This window comes from Manis pentadactyla, chromosome 4, assembly GCF_030020395.1.
Source record: "Manis pentadactyla isolate mManPen7 chromosome 4, mManPen7.hap1, whole genome shotgun sequence".
NCBI lineage: Eukaryota > Metazoa > Chordata > Mammalia > Pholidota > Manidae > Manis > Manis pentadactyla.
The window spans coordinates 122,608,362-122,625,850 of NC_080022.1; the positions used below are offsets into that span (position 1 = coordinate 122,608,362).

The 17,489-nt window shown below is 34.7% G+C and overlaps 1 protein-coding gene and 1 pseudogene across 14 annotated transcripts in view; one reads left to right on the forward strand and one right to left on the reverse strand.

Annotated features, from left to right (window-relative positions):
• Positions 1-17,489, reverse strand: part of NCOR1 (nuclear receptor corepressor 1) — a 203,504-nt gene that overhangs the window by 113,665 nt on the left and 72,350 nt on the right. For 9 of the 14 annotated variants that reach the window (XM_036920633.2, XM_036920643.2, XM_036920640.2 and 6 more), the window contains exons 5-9: positions 16,864-17,046; positions 6,094-6,207; positions 1,157-1,213; positions 555-607; positions 199-225 (exon numbers count right to left, since the gene is read on the reverse strand). In XM_036920633.2, the coding sequence (XP_036776528.2) occupies positions 199-225; positions 555-607; positions 1,157-1,213; positions 6,094-6,207; positions 16,864-17,046 (434 nt within the window). The remainder of the gene's footprint in view (positions 1-198; positions 226-554; positions 608-1,156; positions 1,214-6,093; positions 6,208-16,863; positions 17,047-17,489) is intronic. The other 5 variants (XM_036920642.2, XM_036920646.2, XM_036920647.2 and 2 more) reach the window with 1 other exon arrangement.
• Positions 10,114-16,857, forward strand: LOC130683430 (nucleophosmin-like; annotated as a pseudogene).

Below are 17,489 nucleotides of genomic sequence, written 5' to 3' on the forward strand. Positions count from 1 at the left end.
CCAAGGCACCAGGACATTAAATGGCAGAAGGGTCTACAAATACCGTCATTAGCAAGAGTCATGGAAGGGATTTCCCTAGAATAGGATTTTGAATAATGATAAAATGATCCGTGGCACTTCTACTTTGCAATGGCAGATGTGGCTTGGTGGGGGACGGTGTCATCACTAGTCTTAAATGAAAAAGCTTCATTATCTTACTTCATCATGCGCCTTGCAGGTACTCCACTGAAAAAAAGACAAAACAGGAGGCAAAAAATTCAAGCCTCAAGGTAAGCCATTTCAATTTTAAGTATCCACCTTTTTTACTAGCAGATTATAAAACCAGCTAGTTTTATGCAATAATTTATTTCATTTTTTGGCCTCGGAAACTCAAAGCTGTCACCCCAACCCCCAAGAAGCCAGAGGAAGATAACATATAGTAAAACGACAGCAAATTACACAAATCTAAAACACACCTACACTATATTACAATAATGTCAGCAGAAAATGTAAAATGATCTCTTTATAGAATATATGGTTTTAACTGAAGAACTCCAATGATGATAAATACTTACGTCTTGATGTTCTCATGGTACACTTTGGTATCTGATGGCTGGTTATAGAGTGGCTATAAAACAAATCAAATATTTATATATAAAATGTTGTGCATGTCTATGAAAAGATAATTTCTATTTTAATATAAGCCTAAGTAAAGTATGAATGGACCTACACAATACATGCCCTACCTCCAGGCTTTTGGGTTCCCCAAGTAAATCTGTCTACCACATCCTAATAATGCTACTCCTTTTTATAAGAAAATTTAGAAGTCCACTGTATCCCATACTACTAAATACATTCATTCACAGATTTTTAATTTAAGGCAAATGAAGATTAAGTACTGCCATCATCCTAATAGTATGAGTCAAAGAGCTTTCTATTTCTGTTCTTACATCTTCCTCCTTCTACCCAGAGTGATTAAATGGCTGCTCAGGCAAAAACATGTTCAGGATAATGCTTTTGCACAGGTAACCAAGTTCATGAACTATTATTTTAAACTTTATCACTACCTAGCTACAACCCTCTCACCCCAAAGTAAACAGATTGTATTCCATTTTACCCCAAGGAAAACTACTACTAAAAGAAGCACTAAGAATGAAAAAAGAAATTTCTTACTTACCAACTCAACTTTTGGGCCAAGTCCTTCAAATATTTTATGAGCTTCTTCTGCTTTTTTCTACAGATAAAGATATTATTATATTGTGCAATTAAGAATTACATTGTCTAAGTACAAAATCACTACCAATTTAATACTATTTACCTAGAGACTAAACTAGAGTTGACCTTATCCTTATTTTCAAATATTCTTCTTTCATATGATAGGCTGAAATACTAATTTCATTTTCATAGCTTCCTCACCACATTCAAAGTTTAACATACAGAGCAAAAGCAATACCTAAGGAATTAAGTTCTTAAAGTAAACAGACATCAAGATTCTAGGAAGAGGGAACAGAGATTCACTATTAGAATGAATCCCTCAAACCTTCTAAGTACTTTACCTCACAGAGTCTCCAATGAAAATTTTAAAACATAAACTACCATAAAGTTGTCAAACTTAACCGTGGTAAGCCAAATCAATCCCTTTGAAGAAAAGCTTATAATGAGTTTACTTTCTAATTACAAGAAAACCTTAGTAATAACTAAATAAATATAACAACTAGTTTGAGTTACCCAAAAGTGCTCAGCAGCAAATAAATGCTGAATTATATATTCTTTATATGCCATTTTCAAAAAGTAAAATAATACAGACCAAATGCTATCTAACAGAAATCTTCCTTTAACAGACATATGAAATACAATATTTGATAACTAACTGGAATTACATGACTAGCAAATGTGTCAGTTGTTCTCAAATCTCTCTGTTGTTCCCAACACACTTTTCATTAGCAGACTCACTGCCTGCTGCAGAGACTCCCACCTCAATGCATTTGTAGCCAGGAAATTCTCCAGAGCTTCTGATGTGACACTCAAATGGGAGTGGATATCAATCAGTATTTCCCAATTGCCTAAAGAAAGGCTTACCCTTAAAAAAAATTTCTCCTTTTCATCTCATTTACCAATCAAAATCAATCAGTCAAATATTTATTTAGTATATAATATGTGCAAAGAACTATTTAACTAGCATAAGAAGCACAAAACAGTGCAATGTACTTTCCAAACTCCAAGAAACTTAAAATGTTATTAAGATGAGAAATAAATGTATCAAAAAGTTTCAAATACAAAACTGTAAAATATTTAATTTACATAGCAAATCCTATTTCTATAAACAGTTTTAAGGCAGTATCTGTCAATGTTTGTATTATTAACCTTTGGGGCCATGTATGTCTTTGTTGTGGGGGCTGTCCAATGCACTGTAGGGTGCCTAGCAGTATGCCTGGCCTCTACCCACTAGATGCAGTAGCAGTCTACCCCTCCTCTATTATGACAGTTTTAATCATCTCCAAGTTGAGAACTGTTTTAAGGTAACTAGTCATCTCAAGAAACCAAAATGTGATTTTTGCAAATTCAAATTTATTAGCTTTAGGCATACATTAGATATCATTGTCACAGACTATAAATTTGGAAACATCTAGCACCTGTAACTAACTCTCTGTAGACCAAACATTCACCAGTTTTTAAATTTGCTTTCTCACAGCACTCTGTATTACAGTGTCTACCAATAATGGGCAGCCTAAGTGGAACGGCACACAAATACTGAGAGACAAAGGAGCAAAGTTATATTATGGCAAATATTTACTAGTATCCTATTACATAAAAGCACTAACCTTTAAGGGTTAATTTTAAACGCTGTTATTTAAGACGTTTGCAGACCCCAAGATTTAAGTTTTGCAAAATTTTATTAAGTATTCTACTTCACTCTTGCTTAATTCTAAGAACAGATTAGCCTATCAGTGGCTTGGCAGATAAATTTGAATTTAAAACCCTAACATTTCCATATTACAATTTTTACTTTAAGTCTATAGATAAAAATAATTCCTCAAACATATGTTGAGTATGTTCTATATTCCAGGCACTTGCTAGACACTAAGAAAACAATAAGACAGCCCTTCCTGGAATAAGAGGAGAAAGGGTCTTGAAAGGTTTCAGAGAGAAAGTGATACTTAAGCAAGTAGGTGTTCAAGTCCAAGTGCACTCAACAGACAAGAAAGACAAGATACTAGAATGCCTGAAGAAAGGGGTAACATCAGGGGATAAAGATACTAACCACTCTAAGAGAATATTCAAACTTGTTATTTAGTAGGGTATCATTAAGAAAGGAGTATTGAGCCAAGGGCCAAACAGGCAGGCATGTAATAAGCACTGATAAAAATGTTGGACTACTCTGCAGAAAGTGGAAAATCATCAAAAGGTTTTATCTGGAGAAATCATGTAAGACTACTCAAATACAAAGGACAGGTTAGAAAGAAAAGAGACTGAAAGAAACTTAAGCATCTCATGAGAGATGAAAGTTCAAATTAAGCTATTGTCAATGGAGGGAGAGAGAAGCAAATGACACGTATTTAGGAGGTAGGATTGATGCTTGCTCTTCAAGGATTAACTCCACCTACAGAATGGCAAAGAGAAACAGGCAATTCCTAGGACAATGATCTAGGCAACCAGAGGTTGTTGGCACTAAGTACACTCTCTACCGTTAATATCTAACTATCTTCTGGTGTCGTATTAACCTACAAATCATTCAATCAAAATATAAACAAGATGTTTTTGAAAACTATATTCCACACACTCACTTTTCTACAAGAACTTAGAACATTTACACATATTTTTGAGACCTACAACTAGGAAGCATAACAGCAAACTGAAGTTTTAAAAATCATCCAGGAGATGAGTCTGTTTAGAGACTAAATCTTAGTCTGAAGTTTAAATATGATGCAAGACAATTTTTCTCCAGGAAGCTAACTTAAAACTTAACAGTCACTTCTGGGTAGGTTTCTTCCTCCCATTAAGTTTCTACATAAAAGAAAGCTACCTTCTACCAGATGATGGCCCCTATCTCTTAAGTCACATTTGGCTTAATTCCCAAACACTGGAGACTGATGCCAAACATGGAACAAGATACTCCTGTCATTGCCCAGCTCTCCTTGTCCACGGCATCCAACAGATAAGGTCATTCATGACAGAAAGCAAACAAGGCATCCCCACAAGGTAGAAGAGGCCTTGAGGAATGATCAGTAAGCAGGCCTGTGCTCCAGGCCTGCTGTGCTCCAGTCACTGCCCCTCCGGGAAGCTTCGCTACAATTCAACAACTGCACAAGCACCAAGAGGCCTAGCAGCAGGTATACAAAGAGCATGTTTTGTTAAAGATGACTTCTACAGTTACCATGAGCTAAATATAACCTTCAGTGTAGGTCTAATATTAAGACAGATTTCAAGTATGCCTGTTCTAGTCTTCACAGAACACACAACAAACTGAATGTGTAAAGGCTAACATACAAAAAGGACATCTGATAGGAGTTTTTCAGTTTTGTTGATGGGCATCAAGAAACATCTACTCCATTAATTAATGAAAACATACATAAACAAAAAATTCTCCACCAGATCTTGTTCAATAGGTTTCAGTCCTCACATCCTAGTCAAGCAACCACAGGATTCACTGATATTGGAACTGTTTATTAGTCCTGTAAGAAAAAGCTAATAAATTCAATCAATTAAGACATATATCACTGAACTCAATTGATCTGAAAATTAACCCATATTAAGAAAGTGAACATTTTATTCATCCTTGAGTTCACAAACTATGAAGCCTATTAGGCCATATAAATGTTTTATTATTCTTGAGTATTTTATAGACTATTTTTTAAAGGCAGATTTTACAAAAACTCCATGTTCCTGGCTTCTCTTAAACATGGGCCACATCCCTGCATGACCACAGAGCCACTGCCCCTCATGCATGCCACAAGATGGTCCTCATCACCTACTTCCTGCCCTCCATCCTCACTGAATCCATCTTTACATAGACTGTTCGGTCCATTCAATCAATTGGGGTAATTTTGAACCCAGCCAAGAAAACAGTGCTAATTTCCCATATTTGTATCTGCCCTATTATCTTAATTAAGCATTGTATGGCTTTCAGTTATCTATTTGCACACATCCAGGATCTTCCTACAAATGTTTACAGAATGACTAATTCACCTTTTCTTTAGGATATGGGCTATTATAATAAAGTTCTAGGCTGCCTGTTCAGGATGTACTGACTCTGATTACTCTATTCTCTACAAAGCAAATAACTTGAAACAACAATGCCAACTTCTACCTTAACGATCATCTTAAGCTGAGAAGCCTATTCTCTCCCATAGTACTTAAAGCATATCATTCTTTTTGGACTAGGTCCTCCTGGAAGTCCAGTGTTATGGAGCTCTGTTGCAAAGTGTTCTTTATATTAAGGTGAAACCAGTTTCCCCTTAACAGCTAGTTCCTGAGCTGGATCCCAGCCAAAAACTAACTCTGACATCACAAAATTATTCAGAGTTGAGATCTGGCTTTCCTAAATCCATGGACACTTTGAACTATAAGTATGAAAGAATAAATTGTTTTAAAAAAACCTAAAAAAAGCAAAGTCTACCTAAAGGTCAATGGCCTCACATTTTATAACTTAGATTCAAACCACAGCCCAGCCAACAATTCTGAAGCTGATATACCAAGTCATCTCCACATCTAATGACCCATCTCTACTAGAAAGGTATCAGTGTTTGCCATTAAGTACCCTTTATAAAGTAAAACTACAGAATGGCTCTTTTGCATTATGTACTACAAACTTACTTGCCACTATTATTGTAACGGTAGAGAGACTCAGCCATAGAATTCTACTCTAATTAAATATTTATACAATGTAACATAAAAACAAAATACTAAATGATTTATGACACAACTGTCATCTTATCTTCAACCTCTAAGGAAAAAATACGAAGCTTCAGTCAATCAAAGCTAAAGGATATTAACATCGTTAACAGAAATCTGGTTTTAATACAATTAACATTACCACAGAACACCAAGATAACTAGAAAAGGCACAGCTAGGTGGTTTTAAAGGCCTGTGCTATCAGAAATGTAATGAGCTTACCCGATTCTCATCATAAATAATTTGGACTATACTGCGGTGTTTCTGTTCCACAGGAGGAGGGGACACAGGCTTCTCAGGCTCAGGAGGTTTAGCTGCTTCTTCTTCAAGCTGTTGCTAAGAGATCCAGAAAAGAAGAATAAGGCATCTGCTGCATGTCACCCACACGGGTAGTTAATCGCCAAAGATAACACGTGCTTTGCTGATTCTGCTGGGTAACTGCTTCATCCACTAGGATCTAATGGGCTCAAGGGTTCTAACAAATACAATCAGATATATTTCAACTAATAACAACATAAATCATCATTAGATAAATCCTTTTACATGTTGATTCTTACCAATTAAAAGCAAAATAGTAAGAGAAACTAAAATGAAGGTACCTTACGTACCTCTATCACAACCACCTTTTGTGGCACAGGATAAACTTTTATGTTATAGATATACAGTATGTCTGGTAGGGAGAGTATGACAGAACAGGGTTTAAGGGTTAATCTTTAACTCAGCACAGCACCATACCTCCCCACCTTTTATACTTTGTAGTCAAGAAGCACTGGCAAAACCACAAAAGTATGGACTGCTATTTTGTGCAATTACAAAGAAGAAAGCTATCTGAATTACTCTGCCTGGGTCTGAGCCTTAGCCTAGCATACAAGTGGTATGATCCTAGAACTCTTTCTAGGTCCTTACCTCAATCCCGAGTATTTATATAAGCCACTCATATGTAAATTTGGGGTATTCAACTTAGCTATCACATAATTTTTTGAGAGGATTAAATGATTCAGTCTATGTAAAGCACATTACAACAATAACTGTTCAATAAATATTACCTACAATTATTACTGAAGCAGGAACTTTGGTTCACTGCTTTTTTTCCCAGCACCTAAACCAATGCCTGATAACCTAGTGAATGCTAAACAAAAAGCTGCATAATGTAGTATAAGTTCACCATCTAAGATGATAAAAATGACATTAGCTAAACATGTTCAGCCTACTGAAGAGCTAGAGGAAAGAATTATTTGTACTAAGTAAGACTGATAGTCAAGGCTCCTATTCATATAAGTCAGACCACACCCAAATGAAAGGATAAAAATCCTCTGAGAAACTTTGAGGGCCACTTCCACTTGGAATGGAAAGTACTCTTGTAGTCTGCTATCTGTATAAGCAAAAGATAGATATTTGGAGTTGTGGGATCATTTTTATAGGAATGAATTCTTTAACCATGCTCTTTCTTTTCTTTGCTCACTGGGCTTATCTGTAAATCCCTGTTAAGTAGCAGTAGAGAAAGGAATAAGTAAGCTTCCAGAAATCCTTTTGTTCTTAGTACTTAGTAGCCCCAAGACAAAACCGCTGAACAGAAAAGCTAAAAACAAACAAAACTACAAACTTCCCTATTTGCTCTTTTACATTAACTTTACAATAATCTTGCCAAATTTAAAAATAAAATTTAGTTGGAATTTTTACTGAAATTTTATACATAGAAAACATATGAACTAACATAAACTAAGCACACAACATTATAATGGGTTTTTATCCAGCTATAGTATATTCCTTTATTTACTCAAGCAGTCTTTTTTTAATTCAGTAAAATTTGCAGCTCTGTATATCTCATTTTTAATTATTATACTGGGTTACATGGTATTGAGCATTTACTATGTGCCACGTGTTATGTAATAATTCACTCTCTCAACTGATACAGTAGTCATATTTTACTTAGCAATATTATTACCATTTTATAAGTGAAGAAACTCAAGAAAAGATAAGAATCAGACTCACTAAGACTTAAAAGAATTGTCAGGCACATCATATATTTAACATGATTCAATAAATAAAAAAGGGCTCAAAACATTTAGAAGAAAAAGCAGGGGAACATATTTTAAATGATCAGATTTTTTAAATGAGCCAAATAGAAATTCCAGCAATAAAAATATTAAAAATTACTGAAATTGAAGATCTGTTTGACAACAGATGAAATGTAACTGAAAAGAGAAATTCAAACTCAAAGACAGAAATGAAGAAACTGCCCACAATGAAGTCTAAAAAAGCAGAAACTGGGAAAGCAATTAAGAGACATGGAAGACAAGAGTGGTAATATGTTATATCTAACAGGAAAACCAGAAGGAAATACAATAAGCTATAGGAAAGGTTTTGTAAAAAATATAATGGCTTTGCAATCCTGAGAAGAAAGAATAAAGTGGAGGGGGATCTCGCTCCCCAACTTCAAGCTCTACTACAAACCCACAGTATTCAAGACAATTTGGTACCGGCGCAAGAACAGAGCCACAGACAAGTGGAACAGAATAGAGACTCCAGACATTAACTCAAACACATACGGCCAATTAATATACGATAAAAGGAGCCATGGACATACAATGGGGAAATAACAGCCTCTTCAACAGTTGGTGTTGGCAAAACTGGACAGCTACATGTAAGAGAATGAAACTGGATCATCGTCTAACCCCATACACAAAAGTAAATTTGAAATGGATCAAAGAACTGAATGTAAGTCATAAAACCATAAAACTCTTAGAAAAAAACATAGGCAAAAATCTCTTGGACATAAACATGAGCGACTTCTTTATGAACATATCTCCCTGGGCAAGGGAAATAAAAGCAAAAATGAACAAGTGGGACTACATCAAGCTGAAAAGGACACCATCAATAGAACAAAAAGGCATCCTACAGTATGGGAGAATATATTCATAAATGACAGATCCGATAAAGGATTGACATCCAAAATATATAAAGAGCTCATGCACCTCAACAAACAAAAACAAATAATCCAATTAGAAAATGGGCAGAGGAGCTGAACAGACAGTTCTCCAAAGAAGAAATTCAGATGGCCAACAGACACATGAAAAGACGCTCCACATCGCTTGTCATCAGAGAAATGCAAATTAAAACTGCAATGAGATATCACCTCACACAAGTAAGGAGCACCATCATCCAAAAGACAAACAACAACAAATATTGGCGAGGTTGTGGAGAAAGGGGAACCCTCCTACACTGCTGGTGGGAACATAAATTAGTTCAACCATGTGGAAAGCAATATGGAGGTTCCTCATAAAGCTCAAAATAGAAATACCATTTGACCCAGGAATTCCACTCCTAGGAATTTACTCTAAGAATACAGCAGCCCAGTTTGAAAAGACATATGCACCCCTATGTTTATTGCAGCACTATTGACAATAGCCAAGAAATGGAAGCAAACCTAAGTGTCCATCAGTAGATGAATGGGTAAAGAAGATGTGGTACAATGGAACATTATTCATCCATAAGAAGGAAACAAATCCTACCATTTGCAACAACATGGATGGAGCTAGAGGGTATTATGCTCAGTGAAATAAGCCAGGCAGAGAAAGACAAGTACCAAAATTATTCATCCATAAGAAGGAAACAAATCCTACCATTTGCAACAACATGGATGGAGCTAGAGGGTATTATGCTCAGTGAAATAAGCCAGGCAGAGAAAGACAAGTACCAAAATTATTTCACTCATATGTGGAGTATAAGAACAAAGAAAAACTGAAAGAACAAAACAGCAGCAGACTCACAGAACCCAAGAATGGACTAACAGTTACCAAAGGGAAAGGGACCGGGGAGGATGGGTGGGAAGGGAGGGATAAGGGTGGGGAAAAAGAAAGGGAGCATTACAGTTAGCATGTATAATGTGGGGGGGGGCACGGGGAGGGCTGTGCAACACAGAGAAGACAAGTAGTGATTCTACAGCATCTTACTACACTGATGGACAGTGACTGTAATGGGGTTTGTGGGGGGGACTTGGTGAATGGGGGAGCCTAGTATACATAATGTTCTTTATGTAATTATAGATTAATGATACCAAAATAAAAAATATACACATGCATATATATACATATATATATATGTATATATATATATAAAATGGCTTTGAATTTTTCTAGAACTGATGAAAAACTCTCAAGGAAGCCTAATGAATCTAAACTGGATTTAAACAACCAAAACAACCCAATTCTAAAAAATTATAGTAAAAGCAACACCAAAAGAAAAAGATACGGAAAGCCAGAGAAAAACTTCAGACTATCCACAAAAAGAATACAAATTAGACTAAGGGCTAATAACTTAATGGAAGCTAGAAGACAGGGCACTAAGAGAAAACTCAGAGAAAATAACCACATATGAAATAAAAACATCTTTCAATAAACAGGTATAAAGACCACATTTAAGTCATAAAAAAACAAATACTGAATTTGCCACCTAAGAGATCCTCACTAAAGGATGTTCTTCAAGCAGAACCATGTACCCCCAAAATGTAAGGTCTGCTTTGCAAGAAGGAATGATGAGCAAATAAGATGAAAAGTACGTGGGTAAAGCCAACTGAACATTGACTATATGAAATAGTCATGTCTTTGGCAGTTTTAAAAAACAAGAAAGAACTAAAATATAAGAATAGCATAAAAGTTGGGAGGAAAGAGAAAGAAATCAACAAGTTCTATACCTCATACTACGCAAGAAGATGGTTAAGATACTAATTGTTTTTAGGCTTCAAGTTAAACATGCTGTAAAATTTGGGGGGAACCACCATAAACCAAGAGTGTGTAAAATCCAAACTAGTCAGACAGGAGAAAATGGATTAAGTCAAATAATGCAAAATAAGGATTGGATAAAACAAACAAGAATACCAACATCAGCATAAAAAACAGAGGACAAATAGAAAGTATAAAATAAAATAGTGAAAAATAACTGAGATATTACCAGTAATCATAATGAGTTCAAAATAACAAAATTATCCTGTAGAAAGACAAGTTGTCACAGACTAGATATAAAAAACAAAACCCAGCTATATACATATTTAAGAGATATTTACATATAAGCACATAAAACAAAGGGAAGGGAAAAGATAAATTAACCATTATCAATCAAAAGAATGCTTATCTAATTACATCAATATCAGGCAAAACAAACTTTATGGTAAAAAAGCATTAAAGAGAATGTCATAAGCTTATAATAAAAGGTTTCACTGACCAGGAAACTTGTATATACCTACATTTATAAACTTGTGTATACATACAATGAGAGCTTCAAAATACGTAAGGATAAAAATTGTCAACTGAGAGAAAATATATGCTTATCATGTATCTGATAAAGGATTAATATGTAACATTAAAATACATAAAGAACTCATAACTCAACAAAAAGAAATCCAAACAATCCAATTAAAAAAAAAAAGAATGGCAGAGGATCTGAATAAACATTTTTCCAAAAAAGGACATACAGATGACCAACATGTACATGAAAAGATGTTCAATATCATTAATCATAGGAAGAGCACATGAAAATTACAATGAGTTATACCTCACACCTGTCTAAATGGCTAGTATCAAAAAGAAAAGTGTGGTATGTGGAGAAAAGGGAACCCTCATCCATTATTGGTGAGAATGTACACTGGTGCAGCCACTATGGAAAATGGCAAGGGGATTCCTCAAAAAATTGAAAATAGAACTACCATATGATCCAGCAACCCCACTTTTGGGCATTTATCCAAAGAAAACAAAACATTTACTCAAAAACACATATGCAACCTCATCTTCACTGCAGCATTATTTACAATAGCCATGATACTGAAACAAACTAGCACCCACTGATGGATGAATAAATAAGGAAAAGGTGGTCTGTACATATGAGTGGAATGTTATTCAGCCACAAAAAAGGAAATCTTGCTATTTGTGACAACATGGATGGAACATGAGGGCATTACGCTAATTGCAATAAATCAGAGAAAGGTAAATATTATACAAACTCACTTACATGTGGAATCTAAAAAGAAAACCAAATTCATAGATACAGAAAACAGATCTGTGGTTGCCAGAAGCAGGGGGGTTTGAAGAGAATGGTGAAGGGAGTCAAAAGTACAAACATCTAGCCATAAAATAATAAAGTCCAGGGGATACAATTTGCAGCACGGCAACTACAGTTAATAATACCACACTGCATATTTGAAGGTTGCTAAGAGAATAGATGTTAAGGTCCTCATCACAAGAAAAAAAAATCTGTAACTATGTGTGGTGACAGATGTTAATTAGACTTATTGTGGTGACCATTTTGCAATATATACAAATACTGAATCATTATGTTGTCCACCTGAAAAAATAAAATGTTGATGCCAATACACCTCGTTTGAGAACTTTTAGGAAAAAAGGAAAAATTCAAAATCATGGTGGTAACTGATAAGTTGCAGACAAAAATGAGACAAAATACAGATGATTTTTAAAAGTAAAGAACACACATTCTTCCCAAGTATGACAAAGTATTTTTTATTAAAACTGATTATCACACTAGGCCAAAATGCCAGAATCAAAAATTTCAAAACAGCATGCTAGAGACCACATTCTCTGGCCACAATAAAGTTAGAAATAAATAACCAGATGATATACCTAGAAATTAAAAAACTCTTCTAATTACTGAAGAGCTAAGAAAAGAAACTATAATAGATAGTAGAAAGTATTACAAGTTAAAATTTGCTGAATGAAATTAAAGTAGTGCATAGAGAGGAAGAAAGAAAAAGTTAAAAAATTAATGTGTTAAGAGTTATAAAAGGGCAGAATAAAACCAAAGGAAGGTAATAAGAGGCAGAAACTCATAGAAGATAAAATTATATTCCAAAATGAAAGAAAAAAAATACCTTCAGAAGAAACAGAATTTTTTTTAAGTTGAATCACTAATTTTATAAATCTTTACATACACACAAAAATACCCACTAGACCCAGCTTATTTTATCAGGTTCTACCAAACATTCAAGGAACAAATAATTAGAACCTTACCTATTTCAGAGTGGAGCAATATCATGACATTAGCATGATGTTACCAAACCAGACAAAAAGAGTACAAGAAAAGATAATTACAGGCTGTTCTCTCTTGCAAATAAGAAGATACAAAAATCTTAAATAAATATTGTTAAAGCAAATCCAGCAATTTATAAAAAATATATGATACATTTTATCTTAGGTTAAACCTAGAAATCCACAGGTGGTTTAAAACCAGAAAAATAATTAATGTAGTCCATTTTGCTAATATATTAAAGGAGAATTAAATAACTTAAAGAATTAAAGAAACTATAAATAATTAGGATAACTGTGGGAGGTTGCTGGTCTATATAAAAAAATTAAATGCAGCAGATAGAAAAATTTAAATTTTAAAGAGGTACTAATAACAGCATCAAAAACATAAGGTGAGTAGAGTTGAATTTAATACAAAGCATATAAAATATTTATGGAAAGCACTAAAACATGAAAAAACTAAACAAATGGACAAATATACTATATTCATGGACTAAAAGACTCAACATCATAAAGATGTCATTTTCCCTAAATTCACCTCTATATTCTATACGATTCTAGTGAAAATTCCAAAGATATTCTGGAGAACAGAAAAATTTGATTCTCTAAGTTACATGAGATGGTAAAAATTTTTAAATAGCTAAAACATGCCTTTAGAAATGTAGTTTGCCTTACTGGAAAAAAATAATTATTATAAAGTTCTAGTAATTGGGAGACTATCTACTGTATTTCTCCATCAATACCACAAAGAAGCCAAAAAATAAGAACATGAAGCCCAGAATCAATCGACACAAAGATGAAAACTTGAATTATAATAGAGCTAAAACTGTAAAACCGTTGGAAAAAAACTTTTTAATTAATTATCCATATAGGAAAAAAGTGAATGTTGACCCCCTACCTTGAGCCAGATACAAAAAAAATCAATTTCTGACGGATTAAAAATAATGAGAAGCAAAATTATAAAATATTTAAAAAGACAATACAGTAAACTAGTCTCATATAAAATCTAAAGATATTCTGTGCACCAAAAAAAAAAAGATTAATTAGGCTCAAAGATCTAAATGTAAGAGCTGAAAACTATAAACTCACAGAGGAAAACATAGGTTTAAACCTTTGTGACCTTGGAATACACAACAGTTTCTTAGATATGACACCAAAAGCACAAGTGATAAAAGAAAAAAATTAATCACACTTCATCACAATTAAAAACTTATGTCTCTGGTGTGACTTCATCCTGCTGTTTTCAGGAAACTTTTCTCCCACCTAGTACATGCCATCACCCCACAGAAGATTTAATGCACATGGACATGAGGTCCCTGAACTGTCTTTTCAGTTGTGAACTAAAGCCAACAAAGACTATCACTTGAAAGTGGATAATGATGAAAATGAGAACCATTAATTTAGGGGCTGGTGCAAAGGATGAACTGCACGTTGTTGAAGCAGAGGCAATGAATTGTGAAGGCAGTCCAATTAAAGTTAACACTGGCAACTTTGAAAACATCTGTACAGCTGATGGTTTCCCTTAAGGGCTTTGAAATAACCTGCAGCCTAAATGTGGTTCAGGGCCTGTACATTAGTGGACAACACTTTGCAGCTGTGGAGGCCGAGCAGCATCAGAAAATGAAGAGGAGGAGGATCTGAAACTCCTCAGTGCATCTCATCTGGAAAGGGATCTGCCCCTGGAAGTGGTAACAAGATTCCACAGAAAAAAAGTAACACTTGCCAATGAAGATGATGACAAAGATGATGAGGGAACTGAAAAAAAGCTCCAGTAAGGAAATCTATATAAGATACTCCAGCCAAAAAAGCACAAAAATCCCAGAATGGGAAAAACTCAAAATCAACACCAAGATCAAAAGGTCAAGAAACTGTCAAAAGGCAGGAAAAAACTCCTAAAACACTGAAAGGACCTAGTTCTATAGAAAACATTAAAGCAAAAATGTTGTCATGTTTATAAAAAGGGCACCAAACAGTCCTGTAAAAATTAAGCCCAAAGATGGGGAAAGAGAAAAAGGAGAGACAAATATAGTCCATACTGAGTATATCAACAGTCCAAACTAAAGTCTTCCATTTTAATCTCAATCTGCTTTCCTGATTTGTCAACCACCCACCCCAGTTTCCAGGCTGGAAGCAATCTCATTCTTGATTTCCTAAAGCACTTTCATTTGACTGCTATGATTCAGTGAACCTTATACTTTGCTATTACTTGTGCTTTTGACTCACCTCTTTGACCATGTTTTAATCACCTCTGTATCTCCCTATCTACTCAATAAATCTTTGAAGGAATCAAATAAAAGGAGGGGGGAAAAAACCCTTTTGTACATCAAAGGATACTATCAGGAAAGTAAAAAGAAATCCCACAGAACGAGAAAAAACTTCTGCAAAGCATGTATCTGAGTATCCATAAAATATAAAGAACTCTTACAGCTCAACAATAAAAGGACAAATAATCCAACTACAAAAGAGGCAAAGGATCTGAATGGACATATCTCTCAAGAAAATATACAAATGGCCAACAAGCACATGAAAAGATACTCATTATTAGAAATTAAGAAAGTGCAAAACAAAACTACAATGAGATACCACTTCCTATTTCCTATGCTGGCTATTGGGAAGAAGGAAAAAAAATGTTCCCACTAATGGTGGGAATGTAAAATGATGCAGCTGCTTTGGAAAACTGGTGGTTCTTCAAAAACTTTAATGGAGATACATACCTTATGACCCAGCAATTCCACTCCTGGGCATGTATCCAAGAGCACTAAAAAAAATTTCTCCACACAAAAACTAGCACAAGAATATCATAGCTGCACTGTTCATAATAGCCAAGATATGAACACAACCCAAATGTCCATCAACTAATGAACAGATAAAATGCAGTCTATCCACAAAATGGAATGTTATTCAGCCACAAAAAGGAATGAAGTGCTGATAAAAGATACAGCATGGATGAATCTTAAAAACATGCTAAAGGAAAGAAGTCAGACACAAATGGTCACATATTATATGATTCTATTTATCTGAAATGTCCAGAATAGGCAAATCCATATAGACAAAGAATAGCAGCTGCCAGGGGTTAGGAGGGAGAGGGAAACAGACAGTAGCTGCTAATAGATACGTGGTTTCTCTTTGAAATGATAAAAGTGTTCTGTAAGTATACAGTGGTGATAGTTGTACAACTTTATGAATACACTAAAAGCCACTGAACTGTATACTTTAAAAGGGTAAATACTATAGTTTGTGAATTTTTTAATAAAAAAAAAAAATCCTCTCTCCCAAAAAAGCAAAATGACAAGCCACAACTTAGGAGATACCTGCTATACACATAACTAACAAACACTTTCAGAAATACTAAAAATAAGAAAATGACAAAGGAACAACCCATATAATGAACACAAATAACCCACAAATAAATGTAAATAAGCTTTGGCTCATTCCTAATTAGGGAAATGCAAATTAAAACCACAGTGAGGACTATTTCTCATCCACCCGAAAAAAATGAACAAGTGAAGACAAAAACACATGCAAACTGGCACTTACACGTGCTGCCAATGAGAATGCATGAAGAATGATACTGCCATTTCATCAAATTTGGTGTCATCTAGTGCATTTGAAAATGTCCATAGTCATGAGCCATGCAAGGCTGCATCCAAGCACATACCCTAAAAAATCTGTTTACGTGTGAACCAAAAACATAGTTCCATTGTATGAGTAGCAACAACCTAGAAACAACCTGTCTATTAAGGTAAAAAACAGACAAGTTCTGCTGTCTATAATCATATAATCAGACAACGCAGCAGGGAATGAATAGATGAAACTAAGGGAACAGCAAAAGAAAGCAAGGTACAGGAATACACAAGGCATGAGTCCCTTTTAATAAAGATGAAATTTATGAGAAATTCAATATTATCTTTTTTAGGGAGACATTCTTAGATTATATTAAGCAGTGAAATCAAAGACTTACTTGTTTCTTTTTCAGTTTAAGGATCTGCTGTTCTACTTTGGCAATCTCTCGATCTACACGATCCATACTCTGTATTAACTCTTCCTTTGAAAGTTTTGAAGGTGAAGCATTCTGATCATCTCCACATGGTTGCCCAGAGACTGGAGAGGATGGAGCTTCATGTTTGCCTCCAAATGCTGGATCCTTTAGAGAAGAAAATCAAGAACAATTTGTTCCTAACAGCCGATGTTAGTATCAAGGTTTGTCTTAACTGAAAAAGTCAATTTTAAAACAGCAGGGCCATGGGCGCTCTTTCTCTACCTGGAGCCCCACAGTAGCAATTCTCTACACACATGCAAACTGACATTTACATCACCGTAATAGTTTAGAGATAGCATTTAGTCTTTTAAAGATCCTAAAAGTTGCATGGAATGAGGCAGCTAAATGGCTGACAAGTCTTTAGTGTAATAATACTCAGACTATAGTGAATTTCTGGAGAGATAATAATTCAGTCATAACAAAAGAAGATAGCAATTTCTCATCCATTTCCCTTTATCAGTTCTTCAAAAGGTCTGAACGTGTAGCTGGGAAATAGTAAACTCCAGGTAAAATCTGTGTGCCTACCCAACTTAACAGGTATGATAGGG